The sequence below is a fragment of the Grus americana genome, chromosome 17, assembly GCF_028858705.1.
Source record: "Grus americana isolate bGruAme1 chromosome 17, bGruAme1.mat, whole genome shotgun sequence".
Classification (NCBI taxonomy): Eukaryota; Metazoa; Chordata; class Aves; order Gruiformes; family Gruidae; genus Grus; species Grus americana.
This window is the reverse complement of record NC_072868.1, coordinates 9,758,160-9,781,552: the sequence shown is the minus strand read 5'-3', so window position 1 is coordinate 9,781,552 and position 23,393 is coordinate 9,758,160. Positions and strand designations below refer to the sequence as shown.

At 48.9% G+C, this 23,393-nt stretch overlaps 1 protein-coding gene across 1 annotated transcript; it reads left to right on the top strand.

The window, feature by feature from the left end:
• Positions 1-3,732: 3,732 nt before the first annotated feature.
• STMN3 (stathmin 3) lies at positions 3,733-21,635 on the top strand. The gene is made up of 5 exons (XM_054845656.1): positions 3,733-4,058; positions 13,533-13,628; positions 14,089-14,264; positions 15,078-15,269; positions 15,790-21,635. Exons 1-5 carry the CDS (start codon positions 4,040-4,042, stop codon positions 15,847-15,849), a joined length of 543 nt encoding a protein of 180 aa, XP_054701631.1. The 5' UTR covers positions 3,733-4,039; the 3' UTR covers positions 15,850-21,635.
• Positions 21,636-23,393: the final 1,758 nt, after the last annotated feature.

The following is a 23,393-nucleotide window of genomic DNA, read 5'->3' as shown; positions in this document are numbered from 1 at the left end:
CATTGCTGCGCCAGTTTCTTCTAAAAACAGAACAGAGAAAACAACATTTCATAAGTTTAAAGAGAAAAAAGTATTTCTTACTAAGGTTGCAAAAGAATTGTGAAGGTTTCCTTGAGTTAAAACATCTGTTTAAGTGGGGTTACAGACGCGATAAAGGCAAGCATTGGTCTTACACCTGGATTGTCATTCTGGTGGTTGGGTCCCTAGGATAAACCCTGAGTTCTTGTAAGGCAAGAGTTTGGAGAGGGAGAAGACGTTTAAAAAAATCAGTCAGAGCAGCACAGAGGGTTATATGAAAGGCCAGTCCCTACACCTGTAACAGCCTCTACGTGCTGCCCGGACAGCAGGAACCAGGGCGTCCCCAATGCTCGCTTGTTAGTGGATGGTGAGGATCTTGGATGAACTATTTTTCATTTGAAGTGGTGCCTTCAAGGGGAAAAAAAAATTACAAAAGAAAAACCTTGGAAAAGATGATCCTTAAACTCTGTGGGGAAGTGGGTGGGTGAGTGGTGGAACTGAACTGCTGACAACCCGGCAAGCAGAACGCTTGTGTGGTACAGAAATGCAAAGTGAATACTGATCATTTTTGTTCTGAGGCTGCCTCTGCAGGATCTCGTTTCCCAGACAAGCGAGAATCTGGAGGAATGAAACAAAAGAGTTTGAAGAGCAGCAACGACTGTCTGTGAAACTCCTGCAGTTCGCATGAAGGTTATTTTTCCCCTTTCAGATTGGAGAGGATTAAGTTGCCGTTCGTTGTCTTTCTGAGGAGAAGTGATGGTTCCCATAGCAACAGTCTAAAACTTTTGTTTGACCACAAAATTATTTGATTCCTTTGAATCTAGATAATCCAGAGCCTTTCTGTCTCTTTACTGTTGGGAAATAAAACTGCTTTCCTCTTTGACACTCCAATTTTAATCCCAATCATCCTGTTATTAGAAAGGTGAGTAAACACCCATTTTACAGATGAAGAAACCAAAGCAGATGGGATTAGTGATTTGCTGGAGGCCAGAAGGGAACCACAAGAGCGGAGTTCACAACCTCACGTGTGCAAAATTTGCTCCTCTTTACCGTTTGTAGTTGCTCAGTCATCGAGCTTGGCCCTGCTAACTTTTTGTACACACCATACCCGTTGCAGCTGAGCAGACCCTAGCGTGACCTGAATTCACACTTCTATGTGATAGAATTAGTACAACTCTTCTTCCTGATCCAGGTACTTTGTACAGCTTGGCCTCATTTCTCAAGTGCATATGACAGATGCTAAAGAGGAAGCATTGGAATAACCCTGTTGTTTCTCTTGCCTTCAGGGAATCATTTTCCTGAGTTAGTGCTGGTGTTACTGTCACTGGTTTCTCTCCATCAATTCTTTTTCTCCTTTGTCTTGTATTATTTTACAGTTTCGGGGGGTTGACTGCTGCCCTGTGTGAATTTTTTAGTAGTAGTAGTATTATTTTGTGCCAACTAAGGGAGCGTCTCCCAGCTTGAGACTGCAAATGGTACTGGGAGGTCTCACACCAACGTTCTTGCCTGGGTACCGTGAGTTACAGCCTCCCGTGTCGCAGCCCGTGCTCTTCCTTTTACACCAGATGATTTTCATCTGTCAATGTTATTTCATTAGTCACTAGATAAAATTGTTCCCCAAATATTTCTTTTTGCAAGCCATGCTTCTGCCAGGCTTGCAGCCACAAATAGCAACAGAAAGTGTGCCAAGTCCGTGACCCTTTTGGTAACAACCACAACTTGCAAATCTTCCTCTGTGAACTGCCCTAGGTGAATGTTCCCTGTAATGAAACGTGAGGGTTGTTACGGGTCCCTGGTTTTGGGACATGTTGAAGAGAGATTCTTTTCTGTCAGTTTTGGAATTTTTCTTCTGTTTTCAGCATTGTTGAAAGTAGGAGTTATTGGAAGAAGCCCTTCCTATATCGAAAGACATCTAGGAATATTTAATTGTTAAAAATGTTGAAAATATTTGCAATGAGATAGTGAAAGAAGCACATGCTACAAAAACAACTTCTTTGCTGATTCTCCATGAAAATCTATTGTTTCCTGATAGTCTGCCTGGTTAGATGTCATGTGTGGTGAAGGCACATGGACACATTAACCAAATACTCACCAGTTTTCCCTAATCACCATCTTGAAAAAATGCCTAGTGCTTTCTGATGCTCCCTAGTGAAAATCAGGGAGAACTTGAAATAATGAAGAAATCTCTCCCGGTGTTACAGATGGATCCAGAATTAATTGTATTAAAATTATATCTATGACAGGTTATCTAGAAAGTGTGAACAATAGTGGAGTTAGGGGTATGATGTGTGGCGTAGCCACACAAATTCAGTTTGCTCACCATTTCACATACAGTATTCCAGTGGAACACCTGCCATTGCTCCTTGAAAGCATTCTGTACCTTTTTCTAAATAAAACACGTGTGATTTATACCCAGAAGCTCCAGACTATCACAAGAGGTAGGCAGACCCTCTCAGGTCTGCTGGGAAAGTCAAAGCCAGCTCATCCTCAACAGAGGGGGTAAATTATTCCAGCTTCAGGTGCCTGCCTGGGATAGCTGCCTTCATCTTTAATGGAGAGTGTGGTTTTGAAATGTGCAGTTCAGCCTGCTGGCTTCAAGATAACCTATAAAGTCTTAGAGATTCAACCCAAGGAGAAAGTAGAGGGAGTTGCAACTACAAAACAAGCCTTGGACAGAACAGGGAGCAGTAAATGGTGATAAAAAAGCTCCTGTTCCAAACACACATTGAAAATTGGTGGATAGTGTTAATATTATTCTGAATTAGACTTATTTTCTATATTTTTTTTTTCTTTTTACATACAGTGTTGAAGGAATAGGACGCTTGGTGATTGGGGAAAAAAGTTAGGAAAAAAGGAAAAATCTCTGTCTTTTTAACTGAATTTAGTAGGCACTGCTTGTGGCTTCTGCCCCTGGGCAAGCCAGAGCACCGGCAGCTACTCGACCAACCTGTAGTTCCCTGCAGCTGCTGGAATCATTTGGGAGTGTCTGCATTGCAGCGTGCTGGGAGATTTGGGGTGTTTTCAGGCAGCGGGGACGTGCAGCCAGCAGGATAACACCTGGGATGAGGAGAATCGCGTGGGATAGCAACCGCAGGCCCCGAGGTGGGGTTTGTGCAGCCCTGGTCGGATGGGTGCAGCTGGCAATGGACCGGGGAGGGTTCCTTGGTCCCAAACTTGTGCGTGATGCTCTAAAAGCACTGATGCGTTGGCCCCTAGCAACAGCCACAAATGGAAATGATAGAAATGATAGAAAACAGAACACAAAAGGAAAAGAAAAGAGGTTCTGGTGCCCAGGGGAGCAACCCAGAGAAGTCCCATTGAAATCAGAAGGCTCCATTCTGCTCTTCCTCCTCTACTTTTACAGCAGTTTCTCCCCCAAAACTGCAGCCCCTTTTGTGCCCCAGTGCTGGTGCAAAAAACCCCCATGCCTAAAAATGCCAAGCCTGTCTGGGATACCTCCTCCTTTCGCTGTTTGCCTAAAGCTGCTGCAAGATTTGGGCTTTACACCTCAGCCTAGCTAAGCCAGACCCCAGACCTGGCCCTGTGGGTGGGCACCGCCTTGGAATGGATGGTTTAAAAAAAATAAAAATCAATGAATTTGCTTATTTTTGCTTTCAGCAAGGGAAAAACCAGTTTAGCCCATCTAGAACAGACAAGAAAGGGAGGAAGAGGAGGAAAAATAATCTTTTGCCAGAGCCCAACTGGGTGTGTCTCTTCGCCCCCCACCTCCCCCCCCCCGCGCTGGGTCTCTGTTTCTGGCAGGCAGTCTTGCCTGGGAGGGATCAGCCGTCAAAGCCACCCAGGAAAGGAGGCCCGATACGCTAATTAATATTCTGAACTAGTGACCCTTCTTTTTCTTTCCACCCCTTCCCATTCTCTGAGCTCTCCAGCCTCTCCCTGCCGTGGATGGCTGCAGCCCCCTCCAGCTGAGTCAGTCCTCCCTCCCCGCAGCATTGCAGCACCTCCGCAGCTCCCTGCGCTCCTGCTCCTGCAGCACCCGCTCCACTCTCGCCACAGCAGCATGGCCAGCACCGTTTCAGGTAGGACAGATATCTTTTGGGGGAGCTTGTCATCAACCCGCTCATAGAACCATCAGGTTTTATTTTTTTATCGTTATTCTGAGGGTTTGGGGTGGGTTTTTTCCATGCATTTTGGGGGAGTTCTCTGATGAGGAGGCAGCTGGTATGGCAGCATTGTTCCCCTTCCTCCCCCATACACACACCCCTCTGATGCAAAATAGCAGGTGGGCTTTTTATTTTAATATGAATACACATGTGATAAACTTGCCAATTTAAAATATTGTTGCCGTTACATTGCGCCATAAGAAGATGCTGCTGCATGCCAATTAATTATTATTTTTGTAATGTGATACAGCTCTTTTTTTTTCCTTAAGAAAAAATTTTATGCCGTGTAGCTGGATGCAGAGAAATCAGCAATTACATTTTGTTTTGTGAAGATCATGTATTGCCTAACTGGGTAATGGAAAGAAAGACACAGGCAAGACACTGACAGTAATGTCTTAGAAAATCCCCCCAAACCCAACCAGAGCAACCTGGATGGGTGTCTGTGTAATCTCAGGGTTTCCCATCCCAAGATTTCTTGCACAGCTCACATTTCTTCGTTAGAAGATGCTACAGGGGAGCGGTCCTCTGATGGCGTTGGGTGAAATCAAATGCTGCAAGGGAAGCCCTTCCTCCCTCCTGCAGCAATAACAGGAATCGCAGCGCGGCTGCCCAGGAGCCTGGTGCCGGGGTCAGGTTTGGCTGCGGGATGGCAGTCTGCCCTGAGGATGCTGTGCTTCTTTGGTCCTAAATATGTGTCTTGCCCCTTTTAACTGGGGAGGAGGGATTCAAATGGCTGAAACTGGGAGCGTGGGTGAAGGAGAAGAAAAGCCTGAAATGGCACAATGAAAAGTGGGTGGCTTTAGAGGGTCTTTTTCTTTAAAAAAAAAAACCCAAGTTTTCTCTTGAAATGGCTCTGAATTCTACAGTGCATAAAGAGGGGCTTGGGTGGGGGAAGCTAAATCCTGGAGGCTGTAGGGCTGAACAGAAACAGCAGACAAAAAGGAAAAGCAGGCAGTGCTTTGTGCCCCCCCACCCCCAGGCAGGGAACCAGCCAGAAGGAGACCAGGCAGCACTCCTTGCTCCTTTCCCTGGCCTTTGCCCATGTCTCCTGCTGTGCATTTTCTATTCCTTTCTCCTTCTAAAAGACCAGGAAAGGCGGAGGAGAGAGGGACAGAGAGGGGGTGGGGGGGTGCGTAAGTGTGCAGCTGATCCCGAGTGGGCTTTGCATTCAATTAAAGATGGTAAAGCAGCATTGAAAAAAATGTCTCTCTATGATGGAAAATCTCCAGCTATTGTATATATTTCTGCGAGTATCCCCGCCTCAATGAACGTGTGCGGCAGTGCACGCTCGGGAGGTCCCACCCATCTGCCTTCCTCTCCTCCCGAACAGGATTGGACCTCATTTGCAGAGTGGGGGTGGGAGGGACGGCTCAGGCTTACCAGCCATCTAAACCAAGGTTGCATCGAACTTGAGATGGACGAGGTGGCGGATGAAACATGCGTGGGCATAACATGCGTTTTCCAGTTGGTGCATTCTCACCCTCCCAACCGACCACATGCCTATGGCACATTTCATCTTCCCAAAGATGTAGTTTTACTGTCAAAGGAGACTTAGGATCATGAAGAAGCACGTGCTTCTGAGAAACCGTGCTTCCTTGCGGCTCAGATCAAGTAGAGAAACAATTTAAAGGAGTAGAAAGTCATAGGAAACCAGTGCTGTGGCAGGAGGAAAGAGAATAGGGAAATGTTTGCCAAGGGAGAGAGCGGGGCTGAGCCTCGCCCAGCCGCCTTTGCAGGGAGCAGCTCCCCATCGCCTATAGCACTTATATCAAGGATGGAGAATAGCCTGGAACAGCAGGAGAAAAAGGGCAAACAAATCCTTAAATTAAGGAAAGCATCTTGTTTGCTTTCTTCATTATTTTCTCCTTTATCTGCAGCAAAAGCAAATCTGTGCTGAAGGGAGAGCAGCTGCAATTGTCTGCAGCTGATGCCCGGGGGCTTATCCCCCTTGGGAAGATTTTCTTGGGTTTGTTTAAACAAACAAACAAATCCCTGGGATGAAAAGAAATAGGGTTTGCTTCCCCCAGCCCAGCAGTCACCCCTCTTTTCTCCCTGCCACCTCAGGCATTTTCTCCTGGCCGTGGCGGTTGTTTTTGGTGCTAGAGCAGAGGACGTGGCGGCACATGCTCAGTGCAGGCTCAGCTGCGGTGCTGGCCCTGCTGCCGGGCAGACCTTGCAGGGGCAGAGCCCTCGCATCTCCTCCCCACAGCATCTGCACCAAGCTTTGTGCTTTTGTACACTGCAGAAGGGGAGTCTGGCCGGACTCTGCAGGACTAGATGACTTTCCCCACCATTCGGAGGCATCTGGGTTGAATAAAGAGATGCGAGATTATGAAATGATGCAGTAGGGTGGCAGCCTCATAGGCTTTTCCCCGATGTTAGTGTGGCTGAGAAGGTGGAGCCAAGAGGAAACACCGGTTTGTCATTCCTGGCCTTGCAACTGGGCATGGTAAATGTGCCTTGACATATTCTGAGATTTTCCCCTCCTACACTGAAATGTGGGAGTTGTGTGACTTTATGTAGGTCTGGGTTATCTCCTTAATCCCTGTTCTGGATGATACTGGTGGACATCATACAGTATTGCCCTGTCCTGACACTTCTACTGCCCACGCTGGAGAGTCAGAGTCCTTTCTATCAAGCTCTCCATTTCTATGTTCTCAAGAAATCACTATTTGCTTTGTCTTCAAGTGCTGATGGAGTCTACATGGCCTTAGAAATTTATGATACTTTTATTGGGACTTCAGTTTTACAAGCCAAAATAATCTCTTGTAGGCATTTCTTTTATATATATATATATATATTTACCATTGCATCCAAATGAGGGATCTAAATCCTTGGAAAATATTTGTTCTTTCTGAAATATAAATCATATCTTCTTTGATGGCACCATGTAGCCTCTGTGAGAATCCCTTAGATATCTCAAAAGAGCCCTTTCTTGGAGCCTATCAATGTTGGTTCAGATCTGGTGAATGTATTGTTCTTTCAGATGAACACATTTTCCTTCTGCAAAGGAAAAGCTGAGATTTAATGGTCTGATGTGGCAACTGGAAGGCTGCAGATAAGACCTCTGTGACAGCAGTGTGGGCAGCAGGATGGATTGCAACTTCAAGCTTTCTTAGGCTGAATGGGGCTGATGATTCTTGATGACAATACTTGGAGGGACGTGAAGCTCACTAAAACTTCTATAACCTTAAATTAACTGGAAACAACATGCCTGGATAATCCCTCCCAGTTACCCTACGGACATGGGCTTTATTCTTCCAGGTGTAAGCTTACGTTTTTTTAAAAAGTCTCCTATCCAGAGGGGAGTTAAACCGATGGTCAGATCTTTGCCTGTGATTTAGAAATACAAAAGAGCTAGAGAGCAACCAAAGACCATGTGCACGTGCTGTAGCACTTTGGCACATCCCAACTGGTGAAGAGCACATTTCCAAACAATCCTTTTATTCTTTCAAGATACCTCTATACGTTTAGTGCCATACTAGAGAATCTTACGTTCTCTGAATCTGTTTATACAAAAAATACCACCGTCTAATGGGCAAGTAAAATAATCCGCAGTTAATGCAAAGGAAATCAAGATCCAAAGAGACCAAATGACTGTCTGTGGTCACACAGCATGTCTGTACCTGACACATCATGCCATTGGACTTCTGTCTTTGACTGTCTTATGAACTGCTGCTTTATCCGGTCCCCAGCTCCTTTGTAGCTCTTTATTCCATCAAAACCATCTGAACGTATGTTTGCCCCAAATCCACAAACACTCTGGGACAGCTGCCTCCATCTGGCTCCTTCCTCTGCTTTATCAAGCAACCCAGACCATGCTTCTCTCCTTCCTGACAATCAATCACCCACCTAGCCCAGGCTGCCGGGTCTCTGCTACACAGCTTGGGCCCTTCTCTCTTGCTGAGCCCATAGAAGAGGAGATTTCCCTGGTTATTTTCCTGAGGGCAGCCCACATGTTCCAGTGCTACAGCTTGAGTGATTTGCTAATCCACTGGCTGTGCATAACATGGGTTGATGTGGCGTTCATAAGCTGCAAATGAAACATGGGGGGGAAGGAGCCGGGTGATGGGAAACCGTTCGTGGGTGATAGTTTAGCAGATGTCTGACAGAAGGCAGAGTAACCCTCACATCTGCCTGTTCTTATGGATGATTCCACATGAGCCCATGGTAACTTCTGGGCCTCAAATCTCATGGTGAGCAGCTGAGGTGGTGTATGGCATGAGTGTGGGGTACAACTGCTGATCTGGGGGAAAAAAAATGCTAGTGTTTTCTGATTGTGTGAGCTCTCCTGCTGACCTGGTTTTGGAAGCTGGGGAGCAAGAAGATGGAAGCGAGTTAGGCTGAAGTGAAGGTCTGGCTGTTATTTTTATGATGGGATTCATAGCAGGCGAGAATATCTAGAGTCTGTTGTATTCTCAAGGCTTATCAGGGACTATGGTTGCTTTTGTTGTGTATGTGGCATTGCAGTCTTTGTGCTGAAGGACTCGGTTCTCAGTCTCTCTAGCTTCTCTACCTTCTGTTTGTGTTTTGGCTACATCTATAATTGGACTATTCTCATTTTTTCATGACATAATATTCTTTATGGAAGCAATTTTTACTTCTTCAAAGTTATCTTTGCAAACCAAATTATTTTCTTGTAACAACCTTCCTTTGACCTTGCTATCAGACATAGCACATCCAGCCTCATCCATTTAAATTGCCTGAATTCACATAAATTAGTCTTGCTGTGCCTCTGGTTCATTATGAATGACTCTGTATCAGTGTTGTGCCTAAATGGCCTCACTCTGTTTTGCTGAATGTCATTAAACACCAAACAAAAAGACAGGCTGCTCAAACAGTCTACAATTTAATTTTATCTGGTTAGGAAGCAGAGAACAAAACTTTTTAATGAATAATAGGTGGTGAGCCCTACCATCCAGGCACATTGTGAGCGGGAAGATGGTTCCTGTTGCTCGCACGCCACACCCATCCCCAGCCAATCCTCCATCTCCTGCACTGCAGCCCCTCCGGGAGCAGCTGGATAGTGTCTCAGGGGGCTAACTTGGAGATAAACACTTTACACAGATAAATGCCGTATGTAGTGCTCACATGAAGCAGCACAGATATGGAAATGCAGTATGGGCTGTACAGCACTAGAGGGAGCACAGGAAATGAGTCGCTGGAGAGAAAGCAGCTGAGAGCATCCTGACCCTCTTGGTGGCTTGGTGAAGGCCCGGGTAATCTCCCTTCTTCTTGCAACAGGGAGAAAGTAATTTTGTCCATTCAATATATACAGTGCAGAGAAAAGCTAAATGAAAAATTTTAATAAGGATGAATTTTTGCATGGAGTGTGCAATGGAATATAAGCAGAGCAGGATCAGACTGTGCTGATTACTGGGCATAAATATTCAGAAATATTGAATGACTGATTGGATCTTTTAGATAGGATTGTAGCTTGGTAGCTACCTGAGGTCTCATGAAGCCATTAAAACACAAGTTTACTCCACTTTACAAGATGGGACTCTGATACATTTTCCAGACCTTCTACAGTTTAATCACTTCTTAGTTTACAAAACTCAGTTGTTTGTGTTTCACACCAATTCTAATATAGAATAGAATAGAATAGAATAGAATAGAATAGAATAATTTCAGTTGGAAGGGACCTACAATGATCATCTAGTCCATCTGCCTGACCAATTCAAGGCTGACCAAAAGTTAAAGCATGTTATTAAGGGTGTTGTCCAAATATGAAAGTGGTGAAGTTTAATGACTTAGTGATGAAGACCATACCAGAGTGATTGAACTTGTACTGATCCTCCTATTGCAGTCTTTGCCTAAAAAGAAACATAAAATATCAGTACTCCATACTTAAGTGAGCAACCTGTCCTAATCCTAGGAACTGAGTTAGGTATTGTTACTAATTTATACACATATACAATATTTTTTCTGCATAAGCTGAATTTATTTTTACTAACTTAGCAGAAGTGAAAAATGCAAATCAATGCTTAAATAAAAAGTTCAGCATTTCCTGTCTAATTGTTCTTAAAATGTATAAATTTGTGCGCTGGAAGACATAGAGTCTTTCCTGGAAGGGACTTGTTGGCCATGTCATATTCTGTCCAGCCAGCTATCTTATCTTGGTGCAAGGGGTTTTGTTCAGTGGCATAAATATGTCCTCTAAACCAGATACTTTTGAACTAAATTTTAGTGCTGAGGTTTGCAATGCTGATCTTTTACCCCTGAAAGTTCTAAGCATGCCCTTTCTGATGTAGCTGTGATTGAGACATAGGCTTGTTTCAAGAGGTCTTAGGTTTGATCTTCATTGACAGAGTGTTGTAAAAGTGACCTAAAGGTTATGTTTGTTACTTTTGTTTACTGAATCAGAGGATCTATCTCCTCACAGAATGCCTTTTCTTATTTTACCCTATTAACAGTGTGTTGGACACACATACTGCCTATTGTTTGTCACTGAACATGTCAGATCAAAAGCTCATGAGGACAAGGGCACCACTGTGGATGCTTCTGTGTCCCATGGGTGTAACTGCTGGCTCCGGAGCAGAGGCACGGGATTTCAGGAGTCCGTCTGCTTCTCGGGGAGTGGATCAGGGGTGATTTCTTCGGGGGTCCGTCTTTCTCCCTTTTCATACCGAAGCACCCGGCCTCTGTGCTGCTCGGGGGCTCCCCGGGGGTGGTGCTGAACGGACAGCTCCCGGGCCGGGGGTTACGGAGGGGCGGTAGTGCTGAACGGACAGCTCCTGGGCCGGAGTCCCGGCGCCGAGCGGACCCTCCCCGGTACCGGCCGTGGGGGGTCTCGGTCCGCTGCCGCCGTTCCTGCTGCTTTCCCGGTCCTCCCCGGCAGCGGGGAGATTGGAGCGGGTTTGGCCGGCAGTGAGAGCTGCCCGGCTGGTCGGGGCTCTTCGGCCTCTTCCTCCCCCAGTCTCCGGGGCCCCGGCAGCTCCCAGCCCCGCTCCCCCGACCCGTGTGCCCGCATGCTGCTAATTGCATCTGATGGCTGGCGCCGGGGTGCAGCTGCGGGCTCCGACGTGGGGAGAAGGACGCACAGCACTTCCATAGCTTATTAAAGCACTGGCGCAGCTCAGTGAAGCGGTGTCCTTTTGTCCTCTTGCTCCTTTTCATTTTAATTGACAGAGAGGGACGGTCAGTTTGCAGAAGGGAAAGCGGGACACGGAAGATCCCGATGGAATGGAGGCAGCTGTGAAATCACTACAACAGACCTCCTGAAAGTCAGGGACTGCAGCATACACTCATCTACACAGAGGACCGGGACCAGTACTGGGCAGACCTACTGAAGTTTAAGTAATGAAATACAAAGCTCTGTGCTCTGTAACAAGTGCTAGGAGACAATTAAATGCGTGGGTCGGGGATGTGGCACATCTGCTTAATGTCTTGGTTTCACCCAGGACCAGACATAATGGTAGAGCAACGACCTCAGTGCATGGTTTGTTTCTGTTAAATGATAATGTGTCTCATTTAGTCCAGGGGACCCTCCTCAGGGCTCTTGGCAGCACATTATGAGATATATTAGCTTACTGCTGCATACCACAACTTCTAGCACGATACAGCACTCAGAGGATTTCCAAAGACTTTTTTCATTAAAAAAAAAATCAAAGATGTCTTGCTCCATGGCTGGTACAGCTGATGTAAGCCATTCCTATTTGGTTTACATTTAACTGCAGGACTGGGCAGAGTATTAAAATAAGAATGTGGAGCAAACTTAAAAAAAAATAAAATTCAATAAAGATCTGAGCTGCAGAGGCTGTCGGTTAGCAAAAGGAGGGTATTAATTTGGATGAAGTTCTGTACCTTGGAGGGAAAATAAGTGCAAGTATGAAGCAGGCATATGAAACCACTGTTTTCCCAGCAGAGTAGCTGCGGAAAGACAGAGGAGAAGATCTGAAAGGTGTTTCTGAGGGCATGTGGTACACAGGATACTTTTTTCAAAATTGTTCTGCATCTAATGCCTCTTTATATTACAAAGTTTTGGGTATTTCTCTTTCCTGGCCCAGTGGAGGGTCTTGCTGTGAAGGTGGCATTGGCAGCCAGGCTGCAGATTCATCTCTGGCCGGAGGTCGAAACAGGAACTCAGTAAGGAAGGGACAAACCAAGGCCAGAAGCACAAGGACATGTGGGAAATCCAGAGGCAGAGCCAAGGCAGGACACCAGAATGCCTGTGCCCTGTAGTGGAGGCAGGATGAAAGGCAGCACGAGGAGGATCAGGGCAGGTTTCACAGGCCATGCAGCCATGAAGACTCTGTCCTCATGTGCCTGGGTGTCCCCTGAGCAGCCAGTCCAGGGCAGAGCCTCACAGCACCCGTGAGACAGCAGCACCCACTGCTGAGCTGTCAGCTGCTGACCTGTGACATAGCAGTGATGCTGTGAGGGTTACACTGATGTGCTGAAGAACTTGACAGCCTGACAGAGCACCTCTCTGTTTTCAAGTCCTTCTTCTATTCTGAGGTTCTTTGTCAAGTGTGTACTAACAGTTCGCTGTCTTCAATGTGCTAAACTCCAAAAATACAGGTGATGATTGCCCCAGAAACAGGCCCACTGCAAGCTGTGGGTGCTGCTGTCATTAGGGCAGCAGCTTGTACACTTGTGATCACTAAGGATGCCACGGTGCATCCTCCAGTCACAGGAACGATGAACAAACTGGAGGGCTCGCAGCAGCAGCAGAACTCAAAAGGATTGTGTATTTCTCTGTCCTTTGCAGGGGACAACATTTACTGTGATTGCAGACCACTGTCAACCTCTGCCTGCGTGGGCCAATGTGGTGACAGAATCCACTTACATCCTCCCTTATTTGCTTCTGCAGGGAAGGAGGTACCTTGGGAAGTCAGGTTACAGCACTTTCCCCCGTTAGCAGCACCCCTGAACCATTTCTTCACTCAAATGCCTATTTGTTCTCCACATCACTGACTGCCTCTTGCCTCTTCACCCTGATTTCAGAAATGCTGAATTGTGAAATATTCCTAACTTGCCAGGGGTTGAGCAATGTTTCCAGGTGTTGATGGGCGTCATTTTACCTCTGAGTCTGGAGGTGGAATGGAGGAAGGGACTGGGCAGCTGTCCCAACGCGGTTAACTACACAGGCTGCAGCATTTCAGCTCCTTTGGAGGGAAAATTCTGCACAGAAACTTATACCTCTAGATGTGGTAAATTCCTACTAAGTGTCTTCCCATGACATTTGCCACACTGGCAGCTAATTTAGTCTGCTCTAGCGCAGACACTCCTTGGGGACCTTTTGGCAAGCTATGGTAGCCTGGAAAAGCCTCAGCAAAGTCTGGTAGCTACAAATGGGTTTCCTTGTGTCACTTGCTTCTTTTCTCCATGAAAAAGAGCTGCTATTGCTGTTAGATTCTCTTCTCATTGCTATTTCTTATTTTTCAGCCTACAAGGAGAAAATGAAGGAGCTGTCTCTGCTCTCCCTCATCTGCTCCTGTTTCCACACCCAGCCACATCCTAACACCATCTACCAGTATGGAGGTACGTAACCAGCTCCCGCAGAAGCTACGGCATCATTTGCATGATGCTCCTGCAGGCAACATGGGAGCTCATCAGCACGCCGGGCTGTCCCATCCCAGAGCAGCAATCCATGCCTCAGCCCAGGGTCTCTCTGTTTGGTCTCCTTTCACGGTTTATTTTATTAACGTAACCCACATTTTCCCAGAAAGAAACTGCTTGCAGTGGCTGTCTGCTTCATACTGGGGTGACATATGCTATATTAACAGCAGTACGGCCTTTCTGTAATTATGCTGTGAATTTAAATTAATTGCATTAACTTGGGGGGATGAAGCTGATCATTAATCGGGAAATTTTGGAGATAGAACAAAATGACCCAAGTCAGGACATGGGAACACCCTAATTCCTATGTGAAGAGCTCGGTGCCCTCAGGTGCGTGCTCTTCTGAGTGCCACAGGAGTGCCTGTTTTTTCCCCCCCCAAAGATATGGAAGTGAAGCAGCTGGATAAGAGGGCATCAGGCCAGAGCTTCGAAGTGATCCTGAAGTCCCCTTCAGATCTATCTCCCGAGAGCCCAATCCTTTCCTCCCCTCCCAAGAAGAAGGACCTGTCCCTGGAGGAGCTGCAGAGGAGGCTGGAGGCTGCAGAAGAGAGGAGGAAGGTAACGAGATGTCCTGTAGAAGCAGTGACTTTTCTGTCATGGGTACTAAACACCAAAACTGTCTTAGCAGGAGCAATTCAAATGGCTAGGAATAGTGTTTTTACACTTATTATTATATTCCACTATAAATTGTCAGGTGAGACATGGGACTCATGGAGTGAGGTTCTGCAGCCTGGTTTAGGCAGGGAATTGGACTCCATGATCATCATCATCCTCCTGTTCTTAAACCACACAGTGTGGGGTCTTCTTCATCCTCTGCGTGCGACCTGGCTGTGGGGCAGCTCTCACCAGCTAATGCTGCAGGAGATGTAGCAGTTGGTCACACACCAGACTTAAACTCCAAACCTAACCGCAGCCTTGTGTTTCTGAGAGCTGGCTGTGTCCCATTTTATTGTAAGTGCTGTATAAAATGTCTTCTGGTGGAAACTATTGAAAAGGAGAAAAACGGCAGAGTAAAACAAAGTATAAATGTTACGAATGTTGGTGGGTATGAGGAGAGCAAGCTGAAATAATTCAAAGAATGAGGTGGCACTCGGAGAGGGGACTCTGTGCCCACACGTATCTCACCCTGGTTTTGCTGAGCCGGTGGGCGCAGCATTGCATCGCCTGCCCGCCTGGAGCACCAGACCCAGCAGACATTGCCCCACAGCAGGAAAAAGGTGTCAAAGCGTCTTCCAAGCGAGAGTGTTATGGGATGGAGGGGGGTGGTAGCGGGCTTTTCAGCAGAGGAGATGGTCAGAAAGCCTCTCTGGGGAGTCAAAGGCTAGAATAGCCTCTTCAGTTGCCTTACGTGCCCCTCCCGACACCTTGCAGACCCAGGAGGCGCAGGTGCTGAAGCAGCTGGCGGAGAAGCGGGAACACGAGCGGGAGGTGCTGCACAAGGCGCTGGAGGAGAACAACAACTTCAGCCGCCTGGCCGAGGAGAAGCTCAACTACAAGATGGAGCTGAGCAGGGAGATCCGCGAAGCACACCTCGCCGCCTTGAGGGAGCGGCTCCGCGAGAAGGCGAGTGCGGTGCCCTGGGAGAGGGCTGGGTTTGATGCCTGAGGGGGGGTCTTGGGGTTTAATCCTTGTGGGGTCACCCCAGAGCGATGGGCACGAGGGAGTGGGCGTTTTGTTGCTGGTGGAAAGCGGGCTGTGGAGCAGCTCCGCTCTGGAGCAGCACGAGAAGGGGGGATGTATCCTTTGAGGTCAGTAGAGAAAATACCATCTGGCTGATCTTGATAAGTGCAAGCTGAAAGGCAGAGGATCAGGCCCACTCCGTGTCCAGGGGCTGCGTGGCTGAAGGGCTTTGCAGGAGAGTGGAGCCATGAGCACGTTTGCTGTAGGTTTGCATCACCCCCGGGCTCCCGCAGATGAAATGCTTCGTTCCCTGCAGGCGTAACCCACTGTCCTCGGGGTGTGTCGGACGGGAAACTGGTCTTTTTTTTTTGTCTGGTGCAAATCCTGTGTGCAGGAGAGAAGGGAAATAGAGATTGCAAGAGCAGAAAGTGTTAGCCTGGTGTCATCTCTCCCATCTTTGCAGGAACTGCACGCAGCTGAAGTTCGCAGGAACAAGGAACAGCGGGAGGAGATCTCTGGATAAAGGGCTTTTCTACACATCTAGCACCTGATTCCTGTTAACAAACCAACCAATCGACCAACCAACACATTTTATTTTGTTTGTCTAGATGCAACATTTGGTTCTCCATCCCCCCCCCTTCCCTCGTGTTCGTCCCCCAGCTACACGCTTCTCTATCTCTGCATCCTTAATCGTCAGTACTTGTGGGGAGTCACAGATCATAGGGACCTCTAAGCAGAATAGCAACTAGTTCACATGAAATAGAGAATCGATCAGTCAATCAAACAGCTTCTTTGGAGGGTTTTGTCCTTTTTTAAAAAAATATTTCTTAAACTGATGTAAAAAAAAAAATTAAGATATTAATAAATTCAACCAGCAGTGTCACAGAGATACGGATTTCTTATCCAGGGCTTTTACTCCTCTTGGTGTTTGCTCTAAGCCAAATATCAGTTTCAGCAGAATAATGGGAAGTAAGTGATAAATCCGTGTGTGAAGTGGAATAGGGAACAGCCCCATGTTTGCCAGTGGTAGGAGAGAGGAATGAGAAGGATGGGGTGGCTCAGGAGTCGTGATGTGCAGATCCCCCATCTCTTGGCTGTATCTGGAGCCAGCCCAGGCAGGCAGTGACCCAAAATCCTCATCTTTGGACGATTCCTGATAGCCCGTGTGAAAATAGGTGAGGGTCTCCACCCAGAGCTCGGTGCCAGGTCCCACGTCACGGCAGGTCCCCGTCACGGCAGGCACCGCCTGATGCCCTGGCTGGCCGCGGGCTGAGGAGCCCATAGACTGAGCCGCCCCCTCCCTGGCAGAGCGGGGACCGAGAGGCCTTGGCCGAGCAGCCCGGGAGAACCGCAGATGGCGATTGCATCTCTGGCTCTGTGGGAGCCCTGGGAGAGGGTGCTCGGTCTGTGGGCTCTGCAGCGCTCCCAAAACACAAGATTTGACTCCAGTAAGAAAGCAAATCCAATAGAGACGGCGCATGGTTGTGAAATAGCCTTTTAGTGAACAGAATAATCATCCTTCCCTCTTTCCAAAGATGGATGTGACTCTTTGGTGCCATTACAGGGAGACCAGAGGTTGCCAGATGAGTCGCAGAGCTCTGGCTCACCGGCAGCACCCTGGGAGGCAGGGCACGCCAGCTGACCTGCGGCTTTGGATGAGAGGGAGCTAAGAGGGGAGCAAGTCTGCAGTAAGGGTGAAGAGATGTCCCCATGCTCATTCCTTGTTTATCTCTAGCTTTTCAAGGCCTATTTTTAAGAAAAAATTGTCTCTTGATGGAGGTAGGGATGAGCAGAGAACATGCAAGCATGGCAGTAATGTCTGATCTAAACAGGTGACTGTCAAAGCCCGTGGATTTCCTCATCTTCTAGTGTCATGGCTTATGGAGGTGACCAAGGTCCAAGCAGGCACCGTGCACTGCGAGGGGCTGCCATCCTCCTGCTGAGATCCACAGACCTGCTCACCTTGCCCCAGCTCTGCTTCTGCCTTGAAAAACTAAGTGGAAATGTTGCGTCTGAAGAGCAGGGAATGGCCACCTTCCAGCAAGCGGGGCCTCGTAGGACGCGATGCTGGGGACTCAGCTCTGCAGGAGCACGATCCTGCGGCAAGGTTTTGCAGAGGAGTCAGTGGAAGCTGCTTTCATTTGAGGCAGAAGGTAACAAGAATTCCCCTCTGACCAGTGCTTTAGAGATGACTGGCTTGTTATTTTTTTAACAGAGCGGTGCAGTGTTTCGGGGAGGCGGCAGCAGGGTGGGCAGCGCAGGATGCTGGATGGTATTTACACCGGGGCGCCGCTCCCCCCCCGTCCTGGCTGCCCTCTCAGACCCCAGAATAAACCAAAGGGGCATCCAAGGCACCGGGTCGCTTCATTACCAGTAACTGGTGTCCTCTGCACGCTGTGCCTCCAAAGTGCCATCCTGTGGGTGGGATGAAGGACTCCTGTGGTGCGCTTTGCAGGAGCCTTTGGGAGTAATTTAAGCAAACGAGGGGTGCAGAAGTGTGCGTGGGCAGCCCGGCAGCGGGGCACGGGCACAGCCCAGCCCGGGGGTCCCCAGGGACCGTGCTCTGCACGGTGGTGCCAGGCAGCAACGAGGGGTCTACTGGGGGAATAACGACGCCCTTGCCTCTCCACCCCTCGGAAAAAGAAATCATGGCCGAGTCTTGTCAGAAGCTGAAGTTTTCTGTCTACCCTGTGCTTTAATTAGGTAAAAAATTGATTATGGCCTGGGGTGAGCATCAGGTGGTTGCAGAAACCCCACGGAAAGCCAAAGAGCAGCAGCAGCTGGAGATCAAATCCCGGGGCTCTTTGCTAATCTGCCCAGAAGTCCCAGCTGGATTTGGGAGAGATCCCTCAGTGGCCACGGTTTGATGTTTGGGGACACTGCTCCTAAGAGGAAGGGCTACCTTACTCCCAAAGTAAGGGCTGGGGGGAGGACAGGACTGTTAGAAATCCCCAGCACTGTCAGTGACACACACAAAAAAAAAAAAAAAAAAAAAAAATTAGGGCAAAGAGGGAAAAGAGAAGGAAACTGAGGGTTGAATTTCTTAACAGTAGCTAATGATCAGTTTATAGTAGCAGCTGTCTTAGATAAGCATCTGTGTAGAGCGCGGCATCACCGCCAGCATCACCTCATTCATATAGTGACAAGAAATTTTAAAAAGTTTAAAAAAAAATTTAAAAGTAATTTAAATGAAATGTTTGTGTGTAAGAAATGGTTGAAACTGTCAAATGTCTGTGTCCCGCGTTGGTGGGATCTGAGAAGGTATCTGCGAGATATTAACCCTGTCCTACTCTCTGTGGTGCTGAGTGTTTGCTTGGTGTGTAATTCTGACCTGGAGCTTGTTGTAAATAATGTTTTTAGTACTATGATTATTATGATTATTATTATCAGAAATGTTGTACTCATGAGCAGGAGTTTAAAACAAGAGAAATGACCGTTTTCACTCCCTCCATGGGGCTCAGGAGGAATCAGAGGCTGGGCCGGGTGAAGGCAGGGTGCCGGCGGCGTGGGATGCCGGACCAGAGAGCAGCTGGAAAATCAGGGAGTCAGGAGCTGGAGGCAGCTGAGTCCTGCGGGCAGGGCGGTGAGAGCGGGGCCGGGCTGCTCCTCGTGCGGGGAGGAGAAGGAAGGGCTGAGAGGTGGAATAGAGGGGATGCTTCAGTGCCGGTGCGTGTAATTTAGTGTTAACCCAAAGCTCTTTTGGGGGGGGGGGGCAGGTTGTTCCCCGCAGCCCCAGGGGAAGCTGGAGGAGCTGTGAGGTTTGGCGTGTGCTGACGAAGGAGTGGTTGGTGGCAGGTTGTGCTGGTTAGAGCCGTCCTCCCCAAACAGCTACTGAGTCTCTGGACTCGGTTCCCGCCTGGATCTTCCATCTCGGTCCTTTGTGCTGCCCCACGCCCGCTCTCCTCCCCTCCCTGGAGGCCAACCTGGATCTCAGGCGGGGACTTACTCTTGCAATAGCTTTGACTGGCAAAAAAAATCCCCTGGGAAACGCACAGCAGAGTGGCCCAGCACACGGTGCTCATGCAGGTGTGAGCACTGGGAAACTCATTTTTCTCACCTCCGTCAGGTCGGTGCTGTGAGGGACAGTGGAGGTGGCTGGAAAACGTGTTACTGCAGGGTAAGCTCCTGCGTCAGAGGAGCAGGGATGTGCAGGGAGAGTTTTGCATCGGTAACGTCAGGGGACCGGCTCTGTTACTGCTGCTGAGATGCGTCCTGCCAAGGAAACAACCTCATCCGTGGGGCCAGATGCTTTAGGTGTAGCAGAGCGATGCTTGTCCGGTGCAGATGAATGTAGTAGGGATGTTGGGGAGCTTGACATTTGTCCAGTGCCACTGGACGCTATCAGGGAAATGTGTGATTGCTTTGGCTGCGTGCCCCACCTCCCGCGGTTTTGGCTGGATGAGGGATGTTCACCCACCCACTGAGCTGCTCCAAACCTGCAGGGACGGTGCTGCCGGCGCCAGCAGCTAACGCGGTGCCGTGCCTGACCGGCAGCACACGGCATGGTCCAGGATCACCGTTATTTCATGCCTTTCCACATCCCAGGGTTGCTAAAGGTTCTGTGCAGCAGCATACTTCATGCCTCAATTGAGACTAATTAAGTATCCTCATTAACATCCTTACCATCCCAGCCTCCGTCATTCTCGGACCGTTCCCACGTACCGCAGTCATGGACATGGCATGCAACCCCCCAATTCCCGGGGCCACCTTCCTTCTGGCAGGGCTTGAGGTTCTTCATTGATTGCCGTAGACGTTCATGAATCAAGGTTCGTAAGGACAGCTAGCGGCCACATTTTTGCAGCAGCGTATGAACACGAGACTTTGTGCCTGGTAGGGAGAGCATCCTCGAGGCAGCCGGGCCGGCAGCATCCCTGCCTGGACCGCAAACGTTTGCAGTTGCGTGAGGGAGGAAAGACAAGATGGTGACAATTTATTACATGCATGCGTACACTTTTCAAAGAGCTGTCTTGGAGAAGGGCCTCTGATTCGAGTAAGACAGAGAAGCTGAAGCTAAACGAGTTCCCAGCTGGTGCCACCAGCCAGGCGATGAGCGAAGCTGCATGGGAGCTGGGACAACCGGCCTCGTATCCCAAATTGAAGCTCTGCGCTCACATTAACCCTTACAGCAAAGAGCTCAGCTCTGTCCGTAAATGGGTGCTTTCAAGGATGCTGGCCCCCCAGACTGCTGGACTGAGCCTAGTCCCTATTATTTTTGAGTCATAAAATAACCTTGCTCTAACCCAGACATGGGGTTACCTTCGAGTTGACCTTCCAGGGATGGTGGCAGTTCACGATTGCATGCATCCTACCTTGGGGGTAGGTCGGTATTGCTGCTCCTTTTAAAATGTAAACTTCAGCTTGCTTGCTTTTGCTTAGCCCGGTGTGACTCTCTGGCCCTGGCTCTGCAAAGCCTGTCTCATGGGGTTCGTTTAATTCCGTCCCGCTGCATTACTTTCCTCCCTCGCAGTGGCTGTGCACTCGGCTGTGCACACGTGCACAGAAATGCATACGTGGAAACGATATATGCACATACACTCTTATACCACTTGAAATGAGTCAGGGAATGGCTGTTTACGGTGCTAGAGATTTCTTACTATCCATGCTAGGGATGAGATGACATAGTAAGACCCATAAACTCCACCTTTGTAGTCAGTTGTCTTTAAGTAAAGCAGAAGAGGAGCACTGGCCAACGCCTACGCTTGGGTGCTCCGTGGTCCCCGGGGTGCAGGGAGGCAGCTGCTCCCACCCACTGCCGGGGCGGTGGGACCCAGGCACGGGGGGCAGCCGGGCATCCCAGCCCCGGCACCCCCCCGTGCCTCAGCTCCCCCCGCCCTTGACAAGGGGACACGGACACTCCCTACCCCACGGGGACCGCGAGAGAGCCAACACATCCACGTCTCTGAAGCGCTCTGAAAATGGAAAGTACCGAAGTACCAAGTTGTGGTGCGCAGCTGCCCACCCCGGGGGGGAACAAACTGGCCCAGGGCTGCAGGCGGAGGTTTGGAAGATGACTGCATGGCCGCGGGGCTGAGCCGCAACCCCAGGGCTCAGCACCCCGGCTGCCCTCCCGGGCAGGATTCGCTCCTCCGGCCGCAGCCTGGGCCACCTTTGCTCATGCCGGGCGGGCAGCCGGGTGGGGAGCTGGCGCGGTGTCGTGGAAGGACTTTCCATCACTAACAGAGCCTTGTCCGGTTCCCTTCGGTCTACCGCGTGCATTTCATTGTCAACTTGAGGTTGTTGTTGTGCAAAAGAAGTGATTATGAAAAAAAAAAAAAGGAAAAAAAAAGAAATAAACTTGGTATGGAACCATACGTGTCTGTCTCTCTCCATAAATGGATTGTTTTAGTTCTGAGGCTTCTCTTTGTACTGTGAGAATACTAATAGCATTACCTGGAAAATTGACCTGAAGATTTAAGAAAATAGATGTTAAGCATCTGTATGCTAAATGAGTACTTTGAACCCAGCATAAAAGATGTGGACATCCATAGTTTATCACCATTGTCAGAAGAAAAAAAAATAAATGTTTCAATGAGGGTACTGCTGACATCCCTTGCGGCAGGAAAGATGGGGGTATGCAAAGTCTTTACAGAGGAGGATCGAAAAAGATATGACAATTACAATAAATCCAGTTCTGGAAAACACGTGAGCTTCTTTTTAAAAAGAGATCCACTGCTTGCTTAACGAGCTTTTCCTGACAAACGATCCAGCCTTCCCCCTGGCTGGACACGGCGGGGGGAGCGGGGCTGTGGTTCCCAAGAAGGGACCCTAACCTGGGAGAGCTTGCATGGCCGAATCACATCCCTGGGGCCAAATACACACAAATGCCCCAAAAGCTGCAACTGGGAGGTTCGTAAACCACGAGGACGCCCGAGGGGAAGGTGCCTGGCCGCTCCCCCAGCTGCTGTGGAAAGGATCCCCCACCTCGGTGTATGAGAAGCTGAACGCAGGGGAAGGCAGGAGGTGGTAAATTTTAATTCCCAGGGCAGCTCTTCTGTAAGAGCGGGGAGGACAGTGCTGGAGCTGTCACCTCATCGGCGTCGCGGCGGTGGCCGAGCAGCCTGTGCCTGATGCTCTTCCCATGTGTGCGCAGGACGCTGCCGCCCGCACAAACAGGAATTCTATTTTTGCAGCGTGACCTTCCTGATTTTAGAGATAACGACTTAACTGCAAATGCAGCATTGCTCGCTTTTCTTCTGAGGTTTGCTGTAGACCACTAACCCCGGCTCTTTAAAAAAGTGGATGTAGTAAAGTAAGCCTCTGCATTTGCCTTAGGAAAAGAGTCACAGTGCCTCAGCGCCACAAAATTCAAGATATATCGGAGAGACCAAGCGTGGTCACCCTCTAACCAGTTAATTCAAGTCAGATCCTACATCCTCTTGTGATCTGAAGGAGAAAACCACAGAGGAATGGGATCTGTTGGGGAGAGGGTGGGCAGGAGGAGCAGGCAGGCGTTGCAGAGAGGCTCCCACCGCCCTCCAATCTCTGCCCCCACGGGCAGCCCCGAGGGGCCCAGCGCTTGCAGGCAGCACCAAGAGGGCTTAAAGACACGATACTGAAGTCTTGGACCAGACTGTATCACCCACCAAAATGCTTCTTCCGAGATCAAAACCAGGCCAACAAAGCAAAATATCCTAATTAACTCTTGGAAGGATCCCTACAAAGTGCCTGAGCCGTGTCTGAGCGAGCGGAAGGGATGAGAACAGCAGCTCTGGTAAGGTAAATGCAAAAGCACATCTGGGCAGGAAAAAAAAAAAAGAAGATTTTGCAGACTAATTTGCTAAAGGTTTGAAAAATAACAGGCCGTCCTTTCTCAGCAACCCCCCAGGCACTCGGGTTGCGAGGAGCCTGCCAAGCGATAAAGGCGCAGACCGGGGAGCAGCGAGGTGCAGATAAGGTGCCAGGAGGTGAATTCCTCCGGGCCGTGGGTGCTGGGGAGGAGCCCGGGGAGGTTCCCGTGTCCCAGCGTCTGACAGCAAGAGCAAGGTTTTGCTTTGCGAGAGGTCACCAGCTGCTGGGAAAACTGGAGCAGGGCAGCGTCGCGGTGGGTAACCTTTATAAAGCCTCTGC